At 44.3% G+C, this 26769-nt stretch overlaps 1 protein-coding gene across 3 annotated transcripts in view; it reads left to right on the forward strand.

Moving 5' to 3' along the window:
* The window catches only part of LOC306778705 (phosphatidylinositol 3-kinase regulatory subunit alpha-like), a 28518-nt gene that overhangs the window by 390 nt on the left and 1359 nt on the right, over nucleotides 1-26769 (forward strand). For 2 of the 3 annotated variants that reach the window (XM_079270349.1, XM_079270348.1), the window contains exons 2-17: nucleotides 493-933; nucleotides 2824-2953; nucleotides 4279-4371; nucleotides 4641-4712; nucleotides 5031-5147; nucleotides 5924-6122; nucleotides 6491-6573; nucleotides 12139-12244; nucleotides 18599-18697; nucleotides 19020-19200; nucleotides 19281-19406; nucleotides 21226-21368; nucleotides 24657-24833; nucleotides 24946-25020; nucleotides 25134-25304; nucleotides 26442-26769. The exon at nucleotides 26442-26769 is cut by the window's right edge and continues 1359 nt beyond it. In XM_079270349.1, coding sequence (XP_079126475.1) covers nucleotides 742-933; nucleotides 2824-2953; nucleotides 4279-4371; nucleotides 4641-4712; nucleotides 5031-5147; nucleotides 5924-6122; nucleotides 6491-6573; nucleotides 12139-12244; nucleotides 18599-18697; nucleotides 19020-19200; nucleotides 19281-19406; nucleotides 21226-21368; nucleotides 24657-24833; nucleotides 24946-25020; nucleotides 25134-25304; nucleotides 26442-26631 — 2154 coding nt within the window. In that variant the 5' untranslated portion in view covers nucleotides 493-741 and the 3' untranslated portion in view covers nucleotides 26632-26769. Of the gene's footprint in view, nucleotides 1-492; nucleotides 934-2823; nucleotides 2954-4278; nucleotides 4372-4640; nucleotides 4713-5030; nucleotides 5148-5923; nucleotides 6123-6490; nucleotides 6574-8739; nucleotides 8785-12138; nucleotides 12245-18598; nucleotides 18698-19019; nucleotides 19201-19280; nucleotides 19407-21225; nucleotides 21369-24656; nucleotides 24834-24945; nucleotides 25021-25133; nucleotides 25305-26441 lie in introns of those variants that run through there. The other variant, XM_079270350.1, reaches the window with a different exon arrangement.

The following is a 26769-nucleotide window of genomic DNA, read 5'->3' on the forward strand; positions in this document are numbered from 1 at the left end:
GTTGTAGTCTGAAGTTATTTTATAATTTATTGTTGTTATTAACATTCTGACAGGAACTGATAAACATGTTTACTGAACGAAAGCCCCTTTAAACATCTCTACCTGTAACATTAATACATTTATATCAATAGTGTTGTATGTTAGACACTTTTCATCTCAATCTACATATCGTTAATGTACACCAGTGATTATTTATTACTTTATTTCATGACAGTTTGAACCAATAATGTCTGTTTCCAGCTTCTCTCATGTGCAGATGAGATCATCTTCTCTGTTTTACATAAAACAGCAACAAACTAATATATGAACTATTTATTCATCAAACATTTGATCAATTAATGGTGTTTCTAAGTTATTAGATACCATCACACGGTGTTTCATCATAAAATCAGTTCATCATCACAAAACAAAATGTGAGACATTAACTATTGTTGAGCTGGAACTAATCCAAGTATCCTCTTCCTCCTTCTCCTCCTCCTCCTCCTCTCTCAGGTGGACCCTCCTCCTCCCCAGATGTGGCCTCCACCTCTGCTGAGACTTCTGTTCATGAACGGCGAGGAGGAGCTCTGTGATTGGACGGCTGGAGGGATGACGGGCCTCTAGCAGACATGGAGACGGGAGAGACAGCTGGACAGCCTACGTTCCCTTTATTAACTCAGGATTGAGAGCTTGTATTTTTATACCCGGAGCCGTAATATTTTTCACGAGTTATCGTCGAGGAGAAGCCGTAGAGCCGCAGCGATGAGCTCTGAGGGCTTCCAGTACCGAGCTCTGTACGACTACAAGAAGGAGCGCGAGGAGGACATCGACCTGCACGTGGGGGACATGCTGCTGGTCAGCAGAGGGGCGCTGGTGGCCCTCGGCTGTGGGAACGGAGCCGAAGAACGACCGTCGGAGATCGGCTGGCTGCCCGGCGTCAACGAGACCACGCAGGTAGGTCCTGGTCCTGGTCCTGGTCCCGATTCACTTAAACTTTCTTAACCACAAAAAAAAAACGTGTGTGTGTTTCCACAATTTCCACAAACAAAGCTTTTATTACAGCCAGAAGCTGTAATACACACCGCTATCATCGGATTTTCAACTCTCCGACGGTCCTTGAACACATCACGTGTGACAAACTCTTCCTCTAGAAAGAAACAGTGATATTTCATAAAAACATTTCATTCTTCATGTTCTCGTTATAAACCTCTCCTCTCATAAAACGTTCACTTTAAACAGAATGTGTAAAAACATGAAAATATGAAGTCATGATTGGTTCATCTGAGACCAACAGTCATGTGACCACAAGGAGGAGCCACTGACTGAACTACAGGAAGTGAACACAGAGAGGAACATGAGACAATAAAGCACCAGAAGCTGCGCTGATGCGCACACTGATCATCAACATGGAAACACTCGTTTGTTTTGTTCAGTGACGATTCTGATAAAGTTTATTCAAAAAACGATGGCCGCGTGTTGACGAAATAGAAAAGTGTTAAAACCAAGTCAGTGTGCTGAGCTGCTCAAACCACCAGCAGACCTCCAACCCCATCCGAAATACACGAGTCCTGGTCCCAGCTGGCTGGTCCCGGCTGGTCCCGGCTGGTCCCGGTCGGTCCCGGTCTGTCCCGGCTGGTCCCGGCTGGTCCCGGTCGGCCCCGGCCGGTCCCGGTCTGTCCCGGTCTGTCCCCGGCTGGTCCCGGCTGGTCCCGGCTGGTCCCGGCTGGTCCCGGTCGGTCCCGGTCTGTCCCGGTCTGTCCCGGCTGGTCCCGGTCTGTCCCCGGCTGGTCCCGGTCTGTCCCCGGCTGGTCCCGGCTGGTCCCGGTCGGTCCCGGTCTGTCCCCGGCTGGTCCCGGTCGGTCCCGGTCTGTCCCCGGCTGGTCCCGGTCGGTCCCGGCTGGTCCCGGCTGGTCCCGGTCGGTCCCGGTCTGTCCCGGCTGGTCCCGGTCTGTCCCGGTCTGTCCCGGTCGGTCCCGGTCGGTCCCGGCTGGTCCCGGTCGGTCCCGGTCGGTCCCGGCTGGTCCCGGTCGGTCCCGGTCGGTCCCGGTCTGTCCCGGCTGGTCCCGGTCGGTCCCGGTCTGTCCCGGTCGGTCCCGGCTGGTCCCGGTCTGTCCCAGCTGGTACCGGTCGGTCCCGGTCTGTCCCGGTCGGTCCCGGATCTCCAGCATGTTGAACTCACGCTGGTCTGACTTCCTCCGAACTACTTCCGTTAAACGTTCTCGTTTATAATATTTAATCCGTCACTTTAATATGTTTATAATAATAAGATCGGAGGCTAAAGATTTAAAGACAGTTTTGTTAAGTTCAGTGAACATCTGGCGCTCACACAGGTTTAGTTTTTATTATGGTATAGTACCGTTTTATTATTATTATTAAAGGCTTTAACTGTCAACACCTTTAATAATCTGTGAAATGAAACCCGTCTGCACGTCTTTGAGTCTTTATTTTATTTTGTCTCATTTTTATATTCTGAAGTTTAAACAGTTTAATTTTTTAAATATTCTTCAATGAACTGAAACCTTCGAGTGTTTCACAGATAAACAGGAAGTTAAACGTTCATTCCAGCTGTTTGAAGAGGAAACTAAAGTTGATCTCGTATGTAATACATTCCTGTTTTATCTGTAACTCTCGGGACTCGTTTCTTTTTCTGACTGTTTTACATCAACATGTTGAGACATCAGATGTTTTAATGTAACGGTCTGATCAGCACGGGGAGGATGTGGATCAGAACCTCCCCACGCTGTGATCCACATCCAGTGGTCCAGATGTGTGTGTCGGTTCCTTAACCCTAACCCGTGTCCTCGCTGTGTGGCTCTGTACCGACCGGTCCTCTCTGGTCGACAGGAGAAAGGAGACTTCCCCGGGACGTACGTGGAGTTCATCGGCAGAAAGAGGATGTCCCCGCCCACTCCCAAGCCCCGCCCCCAAAGACCGCCGTCTGCAGCGTCCGTGAGGACGGACTCCGAGTCGGAGGGTGAGGAACAAAACATCCGTCAGATATAGACGTAGATATAGATATAGACAGATTTAGATATAGATATAGACGTAGATATAGATGTAAATATAGATATAGATATAGACAGATATATATATATAGACAGATATAGATATAGACAGATATAGATATAGACAGATATAGACAGATATAGATATAGACAGATATAGATATAGACAGATATAGACAGATATAGATATAGACAGATATAGATATAGACAGATATAGATATAGACAGATATAGACAGATATAGATATAGACAGATATATATATAGACAGATATAGATATAGACAGATATAGATATAGACAGATATAGACAGATATAGATATAGACAGATATAGATATAGACAGATATAGACAGATATAGATATAGACAGATATAGATATAGACAGATATAGATATAGACAGATATAGATATAGACAGATATAGATATAGACAGATATATATATAGACAGATATAGATATAGACAGATATAGACAGATATAGATATAGACAGATATAGATATAGACAGATATAGATATAGACAGATATATATATAGACAGATATAGATATAGACAGATATAGACAGATATATATATAGACAGATATAGATATAGACAGATATAGATATAGACAGATATAGACAGATATAGATATAGACAGATATAGATATAGACAGATATAGACAGATATAGATATAGACAGATATAGATATAGACAGATATAGATATAGACAGATATAGACAGATATAGATATAGACAGATATATAGATATAGACAGATATAGATATAGACAGATATAGATATAGACAGATATAGATATAGACATAGACAGATATAGATATAGACAGTTATAGATATAGACATAGATATAGATGTAGACGTAGATATAGATGTAGATATAGACAGACAGATATAGATGTAGACAGTTATAGATATAGACATAGTTATAGATGTAGATATAGATGTAGACGTAGATATAGATGTAGATATAGACAGATATAGATATATAGATATAGACAGATAAAAGATTAAAGCAGGCTGAGCTCCTGTAAAGAGTCCTGAAGATGAATCAATATTTTCTTCTTACTGATGTTCTTCATCATAAGATTCAGACTCTGACGTCAGTTCATCATGTCGGACATTTCTGTGTCACAACACGACGTGAATCTGAATTTAAATCTAAAAGTTTTATCCTGAAAGAAGATGATAAATATATAAACACACAGTTCAGAGTAAAAGCTGTCAGTGTCACAGAATCATGAGATCTATAGACGTGTGTGTGTGTGTGTGTGTGTGTGTGTGTGTTGTTTTTAGGGTTCATGTTGTCAGACCTCCCCGAGCTGTTTGGACCTCCAGACTCAGCCCCGCCCCTCCTCATCAGGCTGATGGAGGCCATCGAGAGCAAAGGTCACGCACACACACACACACACACACACACACACACACACACACACACGAGTTGAAGCGGTGTAGTTCTGGTGTAGAGCGTTGTCCCTCGTAGTGACTCGACTCCGCTCTCTGCTGGTCGTGTCTTTGTTTGTTTGTTGAGAAAGATGTAAACATGAAGTTGATGCTCTCGTCTGTGTGTGACGTGTCTGAATGCTTCTGTTCTTACCTGACCTTGAGTCTGTGTTGTTGTTGTTGTTGTTGTTGATATCCGGTCCTTGTTGCTTCAGGTGTGGACAGCATCAGTGTGTATCACAGTCAGACTGGAGGAGGTCTGGACACCCGACAGCTGGCCGACGCTGGTGAGGAGGCTTCTTCTCCTTCTCCTCCTCCTCCTCCTCCTCCTCCTCCTCCTCCTCCTCCTCCTCTTCCTCAGACATGTTTGACTGACCTTCTAGTTCATACGTGTCTGTCCTTACTAAGTCTTCAGTCCTCATGCAGTGTACGTTTAATGGAGATCTGCTACGTTGACCCTGTGGCTCGTTTACCTGCAGTGCAAAGGATTGTGGGTCATAAAGCCAGAAAAGCTTCTTCCTGTAAAAAGCCAGCAGACTTGATGGACTCCGGCTGTGTTTTGAGGAGATGAACGGAGAGCAACTGGAGGTGTGTTTGTTTTCCAGACCTGGAGCAGCTGGAGGTGTCGTCTCTGTGTGACGGGGTGATCCGGTTCCTCCAGGATCTACCTGGTCCAGTCCTCCCGTCATCGCTGCAGACCGACATGATTCATGCCGTGCAAGGTGACGGTTTAAACCCCTGAAGTCCTGAAGAGACTCTGCTTCTGCTTCTGCTTCTTCTTCTTCTTCTTCTGCTTCTTCTTCTTCTTCTTCTTCTTCTTCTTCTTCTTCTGCTTCTTCTTCTTCTTCTTCTTCTTCTTCTCCTCCTCCTCCTCCTCCTCCTCCTCCTCCTCCTCCTGCTTCTTCTTCTCCTTCTTCTGCTTCTTCTTCTGCTTCTTCTTCTTCTTCTGCTTCTTCTTCTTCTTCTTCTTCTTCTTCTTCTTCTTCTTCTGCTTCTGCTTCTGCTTCTGCTTCTTCTTCTGCTTCTGCTTCTTCTTCTTCTTCTTCTTCTTCTTCTTCTTCTTCTTCTTCTTCTTCTTCTTCTTCTTCTTCTTCTGCTTCTTCTTCTTCTTCTTCTTCTTCTGCTTCTTCTTCTTCTTCTTCTTCTTCTTCTGCTTCTTCTTCTGCTTCTTCTGCTTCTTCTTCTTCTTCTTCTTCTCCTTCTCCTCCTCCTTCTTCTCCTTCTTCTTCTTCTCCTGCTTCTTCTTCTCCTCCTTCTTCTTCTCCTCCTTCTTCTTCTTCTCCTCCTTCTCCTCCTCCTGCTTCTTCTCTTCCTTCTTCTCCTTCTTCTTCTTCTCCTCCTCCTTCTTCTTCTTCTCCTCCTCCTCCTCCTCCTCCTCCTCCTCCTCCTCCTCCTTCTTCTTCTTCTTCTTCTCCTCCTCCTCCTCCTCCTCCTCCTCCTCCTTCTTCTTCTCCTCCTTCTTGTGTTTCCCGTTAACGCCGTGTCTTTGTGTCCACAGAGGTCCAGGACCTGGAGGACTGTGCCCAGCTCCTTCGTGGTGTGACCAGTTCTCCCAGCTTCCCGGCCCAGTACGGGCTGACCCTGCTCAGCGTGGTCCGCCACCTGGCCCGGCTCTGTGTGACCGGAACCAGGACCCCGCTGAGCCCCCGAAACCTGGCGGAGACCTTCAGCCCTCTGCTGTTCAGACCGGCTGCAGGGTCAGTACTGACACGGTGTACTCTCTAGAACCTGAACCTGAACCTGAAAGACCACGTGTTGGTCATCGTAGGTGGAAACGTATATCATGGGGGGGTTGATATTCAGAGACAATACTGTAAATATGACGTTCAAATGAAAGCACATGAATCTCCATATTTATCATTCATATTTGACTTCAAGCTTTTATTTTTGTGTGTGTGTGTGTGTGTGTGTGTGTGTGTGTGTGTGTGTGTGTGTGTGTGTGTGTGTGTGTGTGTGTGTGTGTGTGTGTGTGTGTGTGTGTGTGTGTGTGTGTGTGTGTGTGTGTGTGTGTGTGTGTGAGAGAGAGAGAGAGATGTAGTAGATTTCTGACTGAGTCTCTCTTCAGGTCTGAGTCCAGTCTGGATCCTCTGGTTCAGGTCCTGGAGGTTCTGATAACCAGCGAGCTCAACATGAACCAGGCTGCACCAGGTGTGTGTGTGTCTACTGATACTAAGTTTCCTAAATGTTGATTCATTTTTAATAACTGCTGCAGATACTAAAAATGTGACGGAACACATTTTTCACGAGCTTCTTGATCCACATCCTGAATGATCAGCTTTGAGGTGTTGATCTGAACTCTGAGGCTCCTGAAGGCCCGTGAGGTTTACTGAGCGGCGCTTCAGTCGGTCTCACGTGAACGTCAGAAATCTGTTTTAAATATTGAACATATGATCACTTTCCCTCTGAACGCAGCGACGCAGCGTCACGCTGTTCAGTCTGAAGAGGACAAAGGTCGAGACGTTCGTCAAAGTCTCAAAACTTTATTTTGTCGTTCGGCTGCTCGTGACGATTTAAAACCAAACTGATGGATTTGAGTTTAAGTTTAATAGAAAATCAGGTTCAATCAGAATTAAACGTTTTGGTTTTTGGTGCTGAAACATCTTTTCATCATATAGAAGCAGAATCTAAAGATATCTGCTGACCGTCCTACTAAATATTTCGGCTTCACCGTCACAACTGTATTTATTCAAGTCAAAGATTACGTTTGAACGCGCAGGGAAACGCAGCCTCCGTTAGCCTCCGTTAGCCTCCGTTAGCCCTCCGTTAGCCTCCGTTAGCCCTCCGTTAGCCTCCGTTAGCCCTCGTTAGCCCTCCGTTAGCCTCCGTTAGCCTCCGTTAGCCCTCGTTAGCCTCCGTTAGCCTCCGTTAGCCTCCGTTAGCCATATTTACGATGAAGTAAGTTTCTGGTGAAGTTGGTTTTAAGGTCGTTCTTTTAATTGCAGTTGAGAACATGTGTGGTGTAATAAGCCTCGAGTTCATCGATTTTGCCGTCGCCATCTTTTTTTTTCGTGTTGCAGCCAGTGAACAGGAAGTGACCATATATAGACGGAGGAGTGACGTAGAGACGCCGTATACGTCTCTGGTGTCAATCAGCGTGTAGCTCCGCCCTAAAGCATCCCCTGCTTTATGGTCTGTGTGACTCTAAATGGACCATAATGTACTAAATGAACATCATGCTGTATTGAAGAAGACTTGAAACTAGAGATTGAGACATAAACTCATGTTTACAATGTTTACTGAGGGAATAAATCAAGAGAGAAGTAGAGTCATTTTCTATAGACTTCTATACAACCAGAGGAGTCGCCCCCTGGTGGCCACTAGAGAGAATGCAGCTTTAAGGCTGATGGTCATCTTGCCGTGTCGTTTCCGTCTCTCCATAGGAATGAATGAGATCCGTCAACTTCACATACGACCTTAAATGTGACGGGCAGAATAATTGCAAATAGAATATAATTCTTAGGTACTTGGAGTATTTCTATTTTCTGCTACAGGTTTCACTTCTTACTGCACTAATCAATCTGACAGCTTTAGTTACTTTAGAAGTTAAATTAAAATATAATCTCTAATAATTATTCCAGATTAAAGTCATTCAGATGAGCTCCACCTTTTAAAGTGACATTAATGCATCAGCAACATGTGTTATTCTGCATAATTCGTGCTTCTGCTGTCGGTACTTTAAGTATGTTGTGATGACATGTTGAACGTCAGGTGATTATTCGTCTTCCGTTCATTAATTCAGCGAGTCGCACCGACCGAGCGGCAGCTGAAACGATGACATCATCCATCCACACAGTGAAGGATGCAGCAGAGGTGGTGGGGGGGGGGGGGGGGGGGTGGGTGTTGCCTCGGTGATATCACTGCCATCGCGGGATTGGCTGGGGGCAACGGTGATGTCACACATCTCCGAGCTGCTCTCCTGAGCTTTGAACTGAGGCTCGGAGACGGAGACGGACGGAGACTTTAAGTTGCGTCGTTGGTTTAAAAAAAGAAAAATCTTTAAAACAGATTCAGGATAAACGCAAAGAAGAGATGTTTTCTCCGGGATAGAGAGAGAGAGAGAGAGAGAGAGAAGAGAGAGAGAGAGAGAGAGGGGGGGGGGGGGGGGCTGGACCCCGTTTCCCTCCGAGATGACGGCGGGTGTTGTAGTGTTGTAGAGGCAGGACAGGCTGCTGTAGTCGGGACATCTATGAGATCCGGATCAGAAGGACCCGGGTTTGGTTTTTCCCCGCTGAAGCGTCGCGGAGGTGGCCGGAGGGTTTAAGAGGTCCGACATGGAGCGAGAGGAGGGAGGCCGGGCGCAGGCCGAGCCTCCGAGGGGACCAGACAGGATCCTCTGCTACATTACCATGCAGAGTCCAGGTAGGAGCCCAGACCTGGACCTGGAGCTGTGTAGACCAACACCTGGGGGCAGTCTGCCTCAGCGTGGACCACCTGGTGTCCTGCTGAGCCGTTGTGATCAGATGTCGTCTTGTGTTTGGTTTTGTATTCTATAAAGTTGAATCTATAAAGTTCTCTCTGATCTGTTGTTCGTAGCAGATCTTGTGCTGGAGCAGGACACTGAATCCATACTGCCGCCCTCGTCTGTTTGTCATTAGTTGTTGAACCATATCGTTCAACTGAGAAGCATTTCTTATTCACAATGACAACCTGGCCGAACAGGCAGCAGCAGGAGGAGAAATATTACAAAACAATCTCAATATGAACAACATCTTTAAAGCAAGCGATGTCCTGGAGAAGCAGAGAACAGAGAGCGATGTTTGTAATGCGTTACTAGAGGAGGTGAGGAGCAGCAAACTGGAACCAAAAAACGTCCCAAAGGCGGTGCGGACTCTTCGGAATCGAACATAAAACACGCGGCCGCTGTGAAAGATGAGTGGAGCGCAGACTTGTGGTGTTTGTACCAGCGACGGCTTCATAGATGCACTGATGGCAGTGGATCATCTGAGTGGAGTGATGGCAGTTTGGAAGATGGCGTCTGGTGTATTGTGGAGGCGGAGCTAGTAGATTACATCACCGTAGTCTAAGATGGGAAGGACTTTCATCTCAACCAGAGCGGCGAGAGGAGGCTTTGTTACGGTACACAAAGCCACTTCTGGATCTGACTTTGTACTTGGAGGAGGAATCTGAGTTCTGATCCATCCAGGGAGGAGATCACGAGACGGCAGGTTGTGGTGACTCTTGGAAACACGCCTTTAGTTTTGTTCGTGTTTTAGGAGACGGCGTGTCGGATACTATTGAAGGTGTTCAGGGACGAGCTGGACGTGTCGTCTGCATACAAATAGACGAGAGAGCCGCCTGCAGCGTGAGCATCGTTGTTCACGTTGTTTTAAGTCGCAGTGCGCTGCCAGGTGGCTAGTTAGCATGGAAGCTATTGCGACACGTACTGAAGTGTCTCTCCACATTGTGCCGCTTTACCGTCGCAACAGTTGCCCCGCAAATGAGACGCACACATTTGTCTTTCACTGTCGTCAAAAGAACTCTTCCTCCCAGTCACTGTGGAAGTAGCGTGTTGTCTTTAGTTTGGGGGTAAGAACCACGTCTAGCGTCGTAGCTTCCCATCGTAGCTGCGCCCGCTTCCTTGTCTCAGCAAAGAGTGAGACGGCCATTTGACATGCGCACAATATTTGACTTCAGACAAGGTCAGAGTTCATATATCCATAAAACATTTTAGTTTTTAAAATGTTATGTTAAATATTGTGATATTACATTAATGCAAGTGTTTTTGATGAAAGCACAGCGACTACATGTTTTAGACGGAGCTCCGTGGTGACCGGTGCTATTTTTAGAACATGCCTCGCGGGCTACTCGCCCGGGCACCGGTTGGCTACCTCTGGCGTAGATTAAGAACACGGTTGTATCGTGTTCTTTGTTTCACAGATGTTTGTTCACACGGTCACTGATGTGAAACTGGTTTCTGTTTGCTGATGTCTTCTCCGTTGTGGTTTGATAAACGGGAAATAGTCTAAAGTATGAAGGCATGAGAACTTGTCTCGGCTTCTCCTGGTGTCCAAGAAGAGGGAAGACGGATGTCCTGCTTTAACCCATGTTCTCACAAATAGACACTGATCACGTTGGTCCAGTTAGGTCCACAAACAGACGGGGAGACGGTCTCGCTTCGTACTACCTGTTGCGTCTCAGCAGTACTATCCATATTTGTGAACAAATGTTTTGCAGATTGAATGTGGGAATTAGTAAACTGTTTAAAAGACATTTTGCATGTGACAAATAATTGTAATAAATTCAAACGGATATCAAACCCATTTAGTTATTGTTTGTTCTGTTTTGTAAAATACTATTTGTGTTATCAATTCTTAGTCGGACGACGGAGCTTCAACTATAAAGTGAAAGTGTAGCAGGAGTCAGATTGACTGACGATGGGGAGAAGCGAAATGCAAAAGTACCTATTTGGGAATATTTCAAAGAGCGTGAGAGATATCGAGCATCTTTATCGAACATCTTTTCTTATAAAATGTCCGATGTCATCGGCGACTTGTTCTCGAGTTTATTAACGGTGGAAAAATCTCTACGGTGGAAAAAGCTAAAAAGACGTAACTTTGCTTGTTTTAAAAAACTGTGGCACCACAAGGCTGCGTACCGTCACCACTGCTGTTCTCTATTTACACGGAATAAAATGCCCACAGCAGCAATATCAAGCTGATGGTACTGCTCTTGTTATTCTCTTCCTAAAAGACGATGCCATGCCGGTAACTGGACTTCAGGACCGGTGTCTGGCAGCTAGACTGGAGATGAATGTGGCCAAAACAAAGGAACTTATAATACAAAGAGAACCTGAACATTCTCCCTGTAGTCCTCAGTAACAGGCCTGTAGGAGAAGTACAACGTTTAAAGTCGTGCTGGGCAAGTTATTGATCAGACCCGAACTTCAGCATTCATTCATTGATTCATGGTCCCATAGGCCAAGCAGCACATGTACAGGACGTCCTCTGTTTGCCTCCGTGGCGTCAGTGGCGTTACGTTCTGGGTTGTCCGTCCGTACGTTTGTGACCATAACTCGACCCACTGCAGCAGCATCGGTCTGTCCGGACTGGAGAGTATTCCTTCATTGAATGAAGAGCACATAGGACACTGAAGGTGATGATGTCGTTCTTCTCCCGATGCTTTGATTGACAGATGGTTCATCCAATCTACTGCCACATATTTGTGATTTAAAGCGCCTTCCCTTCTCTCAACTGGTTCCAATGACGACTTCTTAGTCAAACTATCTGGTGCATCACGTTAACGGCATCAGAGAACACTAGTTACATTAGACAAGCGCTGTTATTATCCATAGAAGGTATTTGCTGCTACCTGCCCAGTAGCACGTCTGTATACTGTGTATTTGTATGTTGTAATGGCGTGTTGTGTGTACTGTATGTACCTTTGCTGAGGTGGTCAATCTAATCTAGTCTCACAAATCCAGCATTAGACATTTTAAAGTGTAGAAATGAACTCATCAGCGCCCTCTGGTGGACAAACATTGATTCTCAATAACTTTAAACGTGAACTGATATATCTATGGCAAGCTAATATACCTCCAGTAGCTCCACTTCCTCTCAATGGCTTGGACTTCCAGAATGATCGTGAAGAGAATTAAAAACTCAATTGGTAGTGATTGATTCATCTCTCTCTCTCTCACACACACACACACACACACACACACACACACACACACGCACACTGATATTAAATTCAGCCTCTCTGTCGTTGTTTCAGCGTTGCCTCCTAAACCGGTCAAGTCTTCAGCTCCAGCAGCTTCCTGCAGCTTCAACAACAGTATTTCCCTGCAGGACGCCGAGTGGTACTGGGGCGACATCTCCAGGTAATACACACGTCCAGGCGAACGCGAAAACACATGCAGTGTGTGTTAGTCATAATGTTAACGCGTTAGTCATAATGTTAACGCGTTAGTCATAATGTTAACGTGTTAGTCATAATGTTAACGCGTTAGTCATAATGTTAACGCGTTAGTCATAATGTTAACGCGTTAGTCATAATGTTAACGCGTTAGTCATAATGTTAACGCGTTAGTCATAATGTTAACGCGTTAGTCATAATGTTAACGCGTTAGTCATAATGTTAACGCGTTAGTCATAATGTTAACGCGTTAGTCATAATGTTAACGCGTTAGTCATAATGTGGACGCGTTAGTCATAATGTGGACGCGTTAGTCATAATGTTGACGCGTTAGTCATAATGTGGACGCGTTAGTCATAATGTTGACGCGTTAGTCATAATGTTAACGCGTTAGTCATAATGTTGACGCGTTAGTCATAATGTTGACGCGTTAGTCATAATGTTGACGCGTTAGTCATAATGTTGACGCGTTAGTCATAATGTTGACGCGTTAGTCATAATGTTGACGCGTTAGTCATAATGTTGACGCGTTAGTCATAATGTTGACGCGTTAGTCATAATGTTGACGCGTTAGTCATAATGTTGACGCGTTAGTCATAATGTTAACGCGTTAGTCATAATGTTAACGCGTTAGTCATAATGTTAACGCGTTAGTCATAATGTTAACGCGTTAGTCATAATGTTGAAGCGTTAGTCATAATGTTAACGCGTTAGTCATAATGTTAACGCGTTAGTCATAATGTTAACGTGTTAGTCATAATGTTAACGCGTTAGTCATAATGTTAACGCGTTAGTCATAATGTTAACGCGTTAGTCATAATGTTAACGCGTTAGTCATAATGTTAACGTGTTAGTCATAATGTTAACGCGTTAGTCATAATGTTGACGCGTTAGTCATAATGTTAACGCGTTAGTCATAATGTTAACGCGTTAGTCATAATGTTAACGCGTTAGTCATAATGTTAACGCGTTAGTCATAATGTTAACGCGTTAGTCATAATGTTAACGCGTTAGTCATAATGTTAACGCGTTAGTCATAATGTTAACGCGTTAGTCATAATGTTAACGCGTTAGTCATAATGTGGACGCGTTAGTCATAATGTGGACGCGTTAGTCATAATGTTGACGCGTTAGTCATAATGTGGACGCGTTAGTCATAATGTTGACGCGTTAGTCATAATGTTAACGCGTTAGTCATAATGTTGACGCGTTAGTCATAATGTTGACGCGTTAGTCATAATGTTAACGCGTTAGTCATAATGTTGACGCGTTAGTCATAATGTTGACGCGTTAGTCATAATGTTGACGCGTTAGTCATAATGTTGACGCGTTAGTCATAATGTTGACGCGTTAGTCATAATGTTGACGCGTTAGTCATAATGTTGACGCGTTAGTCATAATGTTGACGCGTTAGTCATAATGTTGACGCGTTAGTCATAATGTTGACGCGTTAGTCATAATGTTGACGCGTTAGTCATAATGTTGACGCGTTAGTCATAATGTTGACGCGTTAGTCATAATGTTAACGCGTTAGTCATAATGTTAACGCGTTAGTCATAATGTTAACGCGTTAGTCATAATGTTAACGCGTTAGTCATAATGTTGAAGCGTTAGTCATAATGTTAACGCGTTAGTCATAATGTGGACGCGTTAGTCATAATGTTGACGCGTTAGTCATAATGTTAACGCGTTAGTCATAATGTTGACGCGTTAGTCATAATGTTGACGCGTTAGTCATAATGTTGACGCGTTAGTCATAATGTTGACGCGTTAGTCATAATGTTGACGCGTTAGTCATAATGTTGACGCGTTAGTCATAATGTTGACGCGTTAGTCATAATGTTGACGCGTTAGTCATAATGTTGACGCGTTAGTCATAATGTTGACGCGTTAGTCATAATGTTAACGCGTTAGTCATAATGTTGACGCGTTAGTCATAATGTTGACGCGTTAGTCATAATGTTAACGCGTTAGTCATAATGTTAACGCGTTAGTCATAATGTTAACGCGTTAGTCATAATGTTAACGCGTTAGTCATAATGTTGAAGCGTTAGTCATAATGTTAACGCGTTAGTCATAATGTGGACGCGTTAGTCATAATGTTGACGCGTTAGTCATAATGTTAACGCGTTAGTCATAATGTTGACGCGTTAGTCATAATGTTGACGCGTTAGTCATAATGTTGACGCGTTAGTCATAATGTTGACGCGTTAGTCATAATGTTGACGCGTTAGTCATAATGTTGACGCGTTAGTCATAATGTTGACGCGTTAGTCATAATGTTGACGCGTTAGTCATAATGTTGACGCGTTAGTCATAATGTTGACGCGTTAGTCATAATGTTAACGCGTTAGTCATAATGTTGACGCGTTAGTCATAATGTTGACGCGTTAGTCATAATGTTGACGCGTTAGTCATAATGTTGACGCGTTAGTCATAATGTTGACGCGTTAGTAATAATGTTGACGCGTTAGTAATAATGTTGACGCGTTAGTAATAATGTTGACGCGTTAGTAATAATGTTGACGCGTTAGTCATAATGTTGACGCGTTAGTCATAATGTTGACGCGTTAGTCATAATGTTGACGCGTTAGTCATAATGTTGACGCGTTAGTCATAATGTTAACGCCTTAGTCATAATGTTGACGCGTTAGTCATAATGTTGACGCGTTAGTCATAATGTTGACGCGTTAGTCATAATGTTAACGCGTTAGTCATAATGTTGACGCGTTAGTCATAATGTTAACGCGTTAGTCATAATGTTGACGCGTTAGTCATAATGTTGACGCGTCAGTCATAATGTTGACGCGTCAGTCATAATGTTGACGCGTCAGTCATAATGTTGACGCGTTAGTCATAATGTTGACGCGTTAGTCATAATGTTGACGCGTTAGTCATAATGTTGACGCGTTAGTCATAATGTTGACGCGTTAGTCATAATGTTGACGCGTTAGTCATAATGTTGACGCGTTAGTCATAATGTTGACGCGTTAGTCATAATGTTGACGCGTTAGTCATAATGTTGACGCGTTAGTCATAATGTGGACGCGTTAGTCATAATGTTGACGCGTTAGTCATAATGTTGACGCGTTAGTCATAATGTTGACGCGTTAGTCATAATGTTGACGCGTTAGTCATAATGTTGACGCGTTAGTCATAATGTTGACGCGTTAGTCATAATGTTGACGCGTTAGTCATAATGTTGACGCCTTAGTCATAATGTTGACGCGTTAGTCATAATGTTGACGCGTTAGTCATAATGTTGACGCGTTAGTCATAATGTTGACGCGTTAGTCATAATGTTGACGCGTTAGTCATAATGTTGACGCGTTAGTCATAATGTTGACGCGTTAGTCATAATGTTGACGCGTTAGTCATAATGTTGACGCGTTAGTCATAATGTTGACGCGTTAGTCATAATGTTGACGCGTTAGTCATAATGTTGACGCGTTAGTCATAATGTTGACGCGTTAGTCATAATGTTGACGCGTTAGTCATAATGTTGACGCGTTAGTCATAATGTTGACGCGTTAGTCATAATGTTGACGCGTTAGTCATAATGTTGACGCGTTAGTCATAATGTTGACGCGTTAGTCATAATGTGGACGCGTTAGTCATAATGTTGACGCGTTAGTCATAATGTTGACGCGTTAGTCATAATGTTGACGCGTTAGTCATAATGTTGACGCGTTAGTCATAATGTTGACGCGTTAGTCATAATGTTGACGCGTTAGTCATAATGTTGACGCGTTAGTCATAATGTGGACGCGTTAGTCATAATGTGGACGCGTTAGTCATAATGTTGACGCGTTAGTCATAATGTTGACGCGTTAGTCATAATGTTGACGCGTTAGTCATAATGTTGACGCGTTAGTCATAATGTTGACGCGTTAGTCATAATGTTGACGCGTTAGTCATAATGTTGACGCGTTAGTCATAATGTTGACGCGTTAGTCATAATGTTGACGCGTTAGTCATAATGTTGACGCGTTAGTCATAATGTTGACGCGTTAGTCATAATGTTGACGCGTTAGTCATAATGTTGACGCGTTAGTCATAATGTTGACGCGTTAGTCATAATGTTAACGCCTTAGTCATAATGTTGACGCGTTAGTCATAATGTTGACGCGTTAGTCATAATGTTGACGCGTTAGTCATAATGTTAACGCGTTAGTCATAATGTTGACGCGTTAGTCATAATGTTAACGCGTTAGTCATAATGTTGACGCGTTAGTCATAATGTTGACGCGTCAGTCATAATGTTGACGCGTCAGTCATAATGTTGACGCGTCAGTCATAATGTTGACGCGTCAGTCATAATGTTGACGCGTTAGTCATAATGTTGACGCGTTAGTCATAATGTTGACGCGTTAGTCATAATGTTGACGCGTTAGTCATAATGTTGACGCGTTAGTCATAATGTTGACGCGTTAGTCATAATGTTGACGCGTTAGTCATAATGTTGACGCGTTAGTCATAATGTTGACGCGTTAGTCATAATGTGGACGCGTTAGTCATAATGTTGACGCGTTAGTCATAATGTTGACGCGTTAGTCATAATGTTGACGCGTTAGTCATAATGTTGACGCGTTAGTCATAATGTTGACGCGTTAGTCATAATGTTGACGCGTTAGTCATAATGTTGACGCGTTAGTCATAATGTTGACGCCTTAGTCATAATGTTGACGCGTTAGTCATAATGTTGACGCGTTAGTCATAATGTTGACGCGTTAGTCATAATGTTGACGCGTTAGTCATAATGTTGACGCGTTAGTCATAATGTTGACGCGTTAGTCATAATGTTGACGCGTTAGTCATAATGTTGACGCGTTAGTCATAATGTGGACGCGTTAGTCATAATGTGGACGCGTTAGTCATAATGTTGACGCGTTAGTCATAATGTTGACGCGTTAGTCATAATGTTGACGCGTTAGTCATAATGTTGACGCGTTAGTCATAATGTTGACGCGTTAGTCATAATGTTGACGCGTTAGTCATAATGTTGACGCGTTAGTCATAATGTTGACGCGTTAGTCATAATGTGGACGCGTTAGTCATAATGTTGACGCGTTAGTCATAATGTTGACGCGTTAGTCATAATGTTGACGCGTTAGTCATAATGTTGACGCGTTAGTCATAATGTTGACGCGTTAGTCATAATGTTGACGCGTTAGTCATAATGTGGACGCGTTAGTCATAATGTGGACGCGTTAGTCATAATGTTGACGCGTTAGTCATAATGTGGACGCGTTAGTCATAATGTTGACGCGTTAGTCATAATGTTGACGCGTTAGTCATAATGTTGACGCGTTAGTCATAATGTTGACGCGTTAGTCATAATGTTGACGCGTTAGTCATAATGTTGACGCGTTAGTCATAATGTTGACGCGTTAGTCATAATGTTGACGCGTTAGTCATAATGTTGACGCGTTAGTCATAATGTTGACGCGTTAGTCATAATGTTGACGCGTTAGTCATAATGTTGACGCGTCAGTCATAATGTTGACGCGTCAGTCATAATGTTGACGCGTCAGTCATAATGTTGACGCGTCAGTCATAATGTTGACGCGTCAGTCATAATGTTGACGCGTCAGTCATAATGTTGACGCGTCAGTCATAATGTTGACGCGTCAGTCATAATGTTGACGCGTCAGTCATAATGTTGACGCGTCAGTCATAATGTTGACGCGTCAGTCATAATGTTGACGCGTCAGTCATAATGTTGACGCGTCAGTCATAATGTTGACGCGTCAGTCATAATGTTGACGCGTCAGTCATAATGTGGACGCGTCAGTCATAATGTTGACGCGTCAGTCATAATGTTGACGCGTCAGTCATAATGTTGACGCGTCAGTCATAATAATCTAATGATAGAAGATAGTGTTACGGTTTGCTATTCATTTTACTGTAACGTTTTTTACAGTGTAGTGTTGGTACTTTCAGTTATAACAGTGTTTTTACAGTGTAGTGTTGGTACTTTCAGTTATTAGTGTTTTTACAGTGTAGTGTTGGTACTTTCAGTTATTACAGTGTTTTTACAGTGTAGTGTTGGTACTTTCAGTTATAACAGTGTTTTTACAGTGTAGTATTGGTACTTTCAGTTATAACAGTGTTTTTACAGTGTAGTATTGGTACTTTCAGTTATAACAGTGTTTTTACAGTGTAGTGTTGGTACTTTCAGTTATAACAGTGTTTTTACAGTGTAGTAATAGTACTTTCAGTTATAACAGTGTTTTTACAGTGTAGTAATAGTACTTTCAGTTGTAACAGTGTTTTCACAGCGTGGTATTAATACTTGCGGTGTGTTCTGTGTTCGTAGAGAGGAGGTGAACGAGAAGCTCAGAGACACAGCTGACGGTACGTTCCTGGTTCGAGACGCCTCCACTAAGATGCACGGAGATTACACTCTGACTCTGAGGTAAACCAAGATGTATTCTAATCTATCCATTCTGCTTTCTGTTCTTTATTTAATATGTATTTGTATTAATGTATTGTTGACAGACTGACTGACTTATTTGAGGAAAAAAAAAGGGAAATTGCTGATCTTGTCAGATGAGACTTTTATTTTGAAATCCGTTCTTACGCGCAAGGCTAAATTGAGCGTCGCTTCAGTTGTTTCACTCTCCGAATCTTTCTTGTTGACTACTTCCCTCCAGAAACAGAACCCTCTGCTCGTACATCACACATAGTATTGTCTGCTGGTTTGGTGTAACAGACTGATGTTCTCTGACCACCTGTAGGAAAGGAGGAAACAACAAGCTGATAAAGATCTTTCATCGGGAGGGAAAGTACGGCTTCTCCGACCCGTTGACCTTCAGCTCAGTGGTGGAGCTCATCAACCATTACCGGCACGAGTCCCTCGCCCAGTACAACCCCAAACTGGATGTCAAGCTGCTGTACCCGGTCTCCAAACACCAGCAGGTCCGCACATGGCCTGAAGTCATTGACCGGTGGTGTGTCAGCTCATCAGGCCTCTGATTGGACATGTTGTTGTTGTTCAGGACCAGGTGGTGAAGGAGGACAGTATCGAAGCTGTGGGGAAGAAGCTCCACGAGTATCACCTGCAGTTCCAGGAGAAGAATCGAGAGTACGACAGGCTGTACGAGGAGTACACCAGAACCTCGCAGGTACACGACGACACATAAATACACTACGATACAATACGATATATCACAATACAATACGATACAACACACTACTATACACTACACTACGATACACTACGATACAATACGATACATTCCAATGCGATACGATACGATACATTACAATACGATACACTACGATACAATACGATATATTACGATGCACTACGATACAATACGATACAATACGATACATTACAATGCACTACGATACAATACGATACAATACGATACATTACAATGCACTACGATACAATACGATACAATACGATACATTACAATGCACTACGATACGATACAATACGATATATTACGATGCACTACGATACAATACGATACATTACAATGCACTACGATACAATATGATACGATACAATACGATACATTACAATGCACTACGATACAATATGATACGATACAATACGATATATTACGATACAATACGATACAATACGATATATTACGATATATTACGATGCACTACGATACATTACAATGCACGACGATGCAATGCAATACGATACAATACGATATATTACGATATATTACGATGCACTACGATACAATACAATGCACTACGATACGATACAATACGATACAATATAATACGATACAATACGATATATTACGATGCACTACGATACATTACAATGCACGATGATACAATGCAATACGATACAATACGATATATTACGATGCACTACGATACGATACAATACGATACAATACAATACGATACATTACGATATATTACGATGCACTACGATACAATACAATACGAAATATTACGATACATTACGATGCACTACGATACATTACAATGCACTACGATACGATACAATACGATATATTACGATGCACTACGATACATTACAATGCACTACGATACGATACAATACGATATATTACGATGCACTACGATACAATACAATATGATATATTACGATATATTACGATACAATACAATACGATATATTACGATACATTACGATGCACTACGATACATTACAATGCACTACGATACGATACAATACGATATATTACGATGCACTACGATACATTACAATGCACTACGATACGATATATTACGATGCACTACGATACGATATATTACGATGCACTACGATACAATACGATATATTACAATGCACTACGATACATTACAATACAATACGATATATTACGATATATTACGATGCACTACGATACATTACAATACAATACGATATATTACGATATATTACGATGCACCACGATACAATACAATATATTACGATATATTACAATGCACTACGATACGATACATTACAATGCACTACGATACAATACGATATATTACAATGCACTACGATACATTACAATACAATACGATATATTACGATATATTACGATGCACTACGATACATTACAATACAATACGATATATTACGATATATTACGATGCACCACGATACAATACAATATATTACGATATATTACAATGCACTACGATACATTACAATACGATATATTACGATATATTACGATACATTACAATACAATACGATATATTACGATATATTACGATGCACCACGATACAATACAATATATTACGATACATTACAATGCACTACGATATATTACGATACATTACAATGCACTACGATACGATACAATACAATACGATATATTACGATATATTACGATGCACTACGATGCACTACGATATAATAAGATGCACTGCGATACTCTATTATACGATACAATATGATGCAATGCGATATATGTTGTAACGATACGATTCTCTCTCCTCTCCTGCAGGAGATCCAGATGAAGAGGACGGCCATCGAGGCGTTCAATGAGACCATAAAGATCTTCGAGGAGCAGTGTCAGACTCAGGAGCGCTTCAGCAAAGAGTACATCGAGAAGTTTCGCCGAGAGGGCAACGACAAGGAGATCCAGAGGTAGGGCTGTTGCCACGGTAACTGTGACGGAGACCTTTTTTAAAACACAGACACACACACACACACACGTGTGAAGGAGCCCTTGTTGCCATGGCACCAGAGCCTGCAGGAAGAAACCACCTGCTGGTGAATTTAGTGTTTGTTGTCCAGTCAGATCGAGCGGCTGCTTTCTGTTTCAGTAAGACTAAAGAAGCAGTTCTGTTGTTTGAATATGAATCTGGTTCATCGTTTCATTCATCACGCTGCTGCTCTTCAGCAGAGATGCAGCTGTTTAAATGTTGTACTTCTAGATCTTTGTGTTGTTGTTACCGTCTGTGCCGCTAACGCCAGCTAGCTCAGTGAATCAGAGCTGCGCGCTACGATGCTAACGGTAAAGATGACGCTAAACCACGACTCTCACGTTCACGTCACACGACATTCATCGTGCGTATAGACATCCAATATGGTTCTTGAAAAATGTGATTCACTGTTTAAAATGGCTCTTGTAATATTCACAATATTTTTTGGGACAATTTTTAACTTCATAGATAAAAATGTCCAAAATTTTGACTGTTTTCTTATAGAAGTTTAAACTTCTGGCAGTTTAGTTTTTAGGAAAGTTAACTTTCTATCTGTAAACTAAAAGCTCAGTTTGAAGCTCATCTCTCTCTCTCTCTCTCTCTGTCTCTCTCTCTCTCGCTGAGCGGAAGCAGGTGTGCGGAGCTGCAGGAGCGGAGGTTTTGAGAGCGATAGTTAAAGTGTTTTTCGACATTTTTCTTCGTTGGGTAATGTTGGGTATGATGGTGTAGTGGGGTGTGCAGGGTTCACGGGTTTTTTTTGCGTACTTTTATCGGGTTTTTGGGTCTTTTTTGTTGAGCGGAGTGCAGCCGGGCAGCAGGTGCTGTCGGCGTGCTAACCGCTAGCATGCGCCTGACGGAGCTAACCAGAGAACACGGCGTGAAGATACCGCCGCCGCTGTTCGGGTGTTCGTTGGAGGAGATCAGTTTGGCAGTGGGTGAACTTGTCGGCCACAGCCACGTGAAGTCCGCAGCACGGATGAGCAGCGCGGTGGTCATCTTTTTGGACTGTATTGAACTTGCGGATGTGGTGTTGACGCGCGGGATCTCCGTGGGTGAGCACTTCCTGCCCACGTATGCTCTCGCCACACCGGAGGTGAAAGTCACTGTGTCCAACGTGCCACCATTCATAACGGGCGCTGCCATCGCCAAAGAGCTGTCCAAGCATGGGAAGGTGGTGTCTCCGGTGATAAGGATGCCCTGTGGATTTCAGTCTCCGCTGTTGCGACACGTGTCGTCTCACAGGAGGCATGCTTTCATGATCCCCAGCGACAGGAGCAGGCCGGTCAACCTCAGCTTCAAGATCACTGTGGACGACTTTGACTACGTCATCTTTGCAAAGACGAACGATTTTAAATGCTACAGCTGTGGGAGAGAAGGACATCTGAGCAGAGCGTGTCCTGGGGAACACGGCTCAAACAAGGACCAGAACCAGGGAGGTCCTGAGGCCAGCGGGGGCAAGCAGGAGGGACAAGAGGGAGCAGGTGGAGCACGGGAGGTGAGGGTGGGGGAAGCAAGTGGGACCAAGGAGGTGAGGGTTGAGGAAACAAGTGGGACCAAGGAGGTGAGGGTTGAGGAAACAAGTGAGACCGAGGAGGTGAGGGTTGAGGAAACAGGTGGGACCAAGGAGGTGAGGGTTGAGGAAACAAGTGAGACCAAGGAGGTGAGGGTTGAGGAAACAGGTGGAGCACAGGCAGTGGGGGAGGAGGGGACAAGTGGGGTACAAATGGCGGAAAAGGAGAGGAAAAGTAGGGGACAAGAGGTAATGACGGAGAGGGCAAGTGAGGTCCAGCAGGTGAGGGAGAGTACTGGAGGACAGGTGGAGGCAGGTGGGGAGGTGGCCATGGAAGCAGACGAGGAGCAGCTCAAGGCCCCTCAGCTGAAGAGGAAACAGAGAGGAGACAGAGGAAGCTCACAGGCCAAGAAAGTGGCAACTACAGACAGTGGAGGAGCAGCCGAGTGTGAGTCCAGGCCGGAAGAGGACCCTGAGTCCGGTTGGGAGGACTCTGAGTCCAGTCAGGAGGAGAACTCTGCTGTAAACAGTGAGCCCTCTACACACGGTGCTGGCAGCTCTCGGGGCTCTGGAGGCTACAGCGTGGAGGAGATAAAGGAGTTTCTGAGGAGGAGTAAGAACGTGAGAAAAGTCAGAGTGGAGGACTACCTCTCTGACAAGGAGCAGCTCTCCAGCTCTGCCAGATCTCACATGAGGAGCAAGGACAGAGGAGGTCTCACGAAGCAGGAAGGATACAGACTCAAGAAAATAGTTCACAAAGTGAACAGAGAACTGGACAAAAGTGGGCGCTGAGTGAGAGTCAGATCTCAGCCTGCAGACAATTACAGACTCGTTCATGTTTGATGGACCGTATTTGTTGAACAGTTTTGACTGATAATGTATCGTGTTCAGGAAAAGGCTGAACTGATTGTAGCAGTTTAGCGATGTTTTGTTTGTTCATATGACTTGAGGAAGGAAAAAAAAAGCAACAAAAAAAAAAAACGTAAAATAAAGGTTTGTTAAAAAATCAAAAAAATCTCTCTCTCTCTCTCTCTCTCTCCATCTCTCTCTCTCTCTCTCTCTCTCTCTCTCTGTCTCTCTCTGTCTCTGTCTCTGTCTCTCTGTCTGTCTCTGTATCTCTGTGTCTCTGTCTGTCTCTGTATCTCTGTCTCTCTCTCTCTCTCTCTCTGTCTCTCTCTGTCTCTCTCTCTGTCTCTCTCTGTCTCTCTCTCTCTCTCTGTCTCTCTCTCTGTCTCTCTCTGTCTCTGTATCTCTGTCTCTCTCTCTCTCTCTCTCTCTCTCTCTCTCTCTCTCTCTCTCTGTCTCTCTGTCTCTCTGTCTCTCTCTCTCTCTCTCTGTCTCTCTGTCTGTCTGTCTGTCTGTCTCTCTCTCTCTGTCTCTCTGTCTGTCTGTCTGTCTGTCTCTCTCTCTCTCTGTCTCTCTCTGTATCTCTGTCTCTCTCTCTCTCTCTCTCTCTCTCTCTCTGTCTCTCTGTCTGTCTGTCTGTCTCTCTCTCTCTCTCTCTCTCTCTCTCTCTCTCTCTCTCTCTCTCTCTCTCTCTCTCTCTCTCCTCTCTCTCTCTCTCTCTCTCTCTCTGTATCTCTCTCTCTGTCTCTGTCTGTGTCTGTCTCTGTCTCTCTCTCTGTCTCTCTCTGTCTCTCTGTCTGTCTCTCTCTGTCGCTCTGTCTGTCTCTCTCTCTGTCTCTGTCTGTCTCTCTCTGTCTCGCTCTCGTTCTCAAGGATCATGGAGAACTACGACAAGCTGAAGTCTCGGATCAGTGAGATCGTGGACAGCAAGCGTCACCTGGAGGTGGAGCTGAAGAAACAGGCGGCGGACTACAGAGAGATCGACAAGAAGATGAACAGCATCAAGCCGGACCTGATCCAGCTCCGCAAGACCAGGGACCAGTACCTCATGTGAGATCCGCTCTCGCTCAAGAGACACCAGGAAGACGTGCAGGAAGACGTGTGGTACAACGCAGTATTTGTACTAACCGCTGTGTACTCTTGTGTACTCTTGTGTACTCAGGTGGCTGACTCAGAAGGGAGTCCGTCAGAGGAAGCTCAACGAGTGGCTCGGCCTGAAGAACGAGACCACAGAGGAGTGAGTTCAAGTCCCGTAAACCTGTCAACTCAGAGCAGTCGCACGTCAATGTGTTAGCATGTTAGCATCCCCTGCTAACCTGTCCCCCCCCCCCCCCCCCCCCCCCCCCCCAGTGAGTACAGCATGGTGGAGGATGAGGAGGACCTTCCTCACCACGACGAGCGTCTGTGGCGTTTAGGGAACATCAACCGTCTTCAGGCCGAGTCTCTGCTCCGCGGAAAGAGAGACGGGACCTTCCTGGTCCGGGACAGCAGCAAGCCGGGCTGCTACGCCTGCTCCATGGTGTAAGTCTCACCTGTTCACACACCTGTTCACACACCTGTTCACACACCTGTTCACACACCTGTTCACACACCTGTTCACTCACCTGTTCACTCACCTGTTCACTCACCTGTTCACACACCTGTTCACTCACCTGTTCACTCACCTGTTCACTCACCTGTTCACTCACCTGTTCACTCACCTGTTCACTCACCTGTTCACACACCTGTTCACTCACCTGTTCACCTGTTCACCTGTTCACACACCTGTTCACTCACCTGTTCACTCACCTGTTCACACACCTGTTCACTCACCTGTTCACACACCTGTTCACTCACCTGTTCACTCACCTGTTCACCTGTTCACTCACCTGTTCACTCACCTGTTCACTCACCTGTTCACTCACCTGTTCACACACCTGTTCACACACCTGTTCACACACCTGTTCACACACCTGTTCACTCACCTGTTCACTCACCTGTTCACTCACCTGTTCACACACCTGTTCACACACCTGTTCACTCACCTGTTCACTCACCTGTTCACACACCTGTTCACACACCTGTTCACACACCTGTTCACACACCTGTTCACTCACCTGTTCACTCACCTGTTCACTCACCTGTTCACACACCTGTTCACACACCTGTTCACACACCTGTTCACTCACCTGTTCACACACCTGTTCACTCACCTGTTCACCTGTTCACTCACCTGTTCACTCACCTGTTCACACACCTGTTCACACACCTGTTCACACACCTGTTCACACACCTGTTCACTCACCTGTTCACTCACCTGTTCACTCACCTGTTCACTCACCTGTTCACACACACCTGTTCACTCACCTGTTCACACACCTGTTTACATACCTGTTCACACACACCTGTTTACATACCTGTTTACATACCTGTTTACACACCTGTTCACACACCTAGTTGTATTTATTTATCTGTGAATTTCACTGTTTTTTGAAATACTTATTAACCTTCTTATCTCCATAATTATCTACCTGTTTCTTTATCTATTTGTTGATATAAAACATGTTTACAGGTTTATTTACCTGTGTATGTGTATTTATTTGTCTAACTATTGACGGTTTTGAACATAACGATCTGAATGATTCGCCTCTTCTACCCCCCCCCCCCCCCCCCCCCCAGTGTGGAGGGAGAGGTGAAGCACTGCGTCATCAACAAGACGGTCACGGGCTTCGGCTTCGCTGAGCCCTACAACCTGTACGGCTCTCTGAAGGAGCTGGTGCTGCACTACCAGCACACCTCGCTGGTCCAGCACAACGACTCGCTCAACGTCACGCTGGCCTTCCCCGTCTACAGCCAGCCCCGCCGGTGACCCCGCCGGTGACCCCGCCGGTGACCCCGCCGGTGACCCCGCCCGCCTCCACCCGGCATCACGAGCACGACCCGCTTATTCACATCGATGCTTCGTCACGGGGAACGCTAGGATCGAGTGTTTTATTGTGAAAGTCTT

The sequence above is a fragment of the Melanostigma gelatinosum genome (assembly GCF_949748355.1).
Source record: "Melanostigma gelatinosum genome assembly, chromosome: 6".
NCBI classification, from domain to species: domain Eukaryota; kingdom Metazoa; phylum Chordata; class Actinopteri; order Perciformes; family Zoarcidae; genus Melanostigma; species Melanostigma gelatinosum.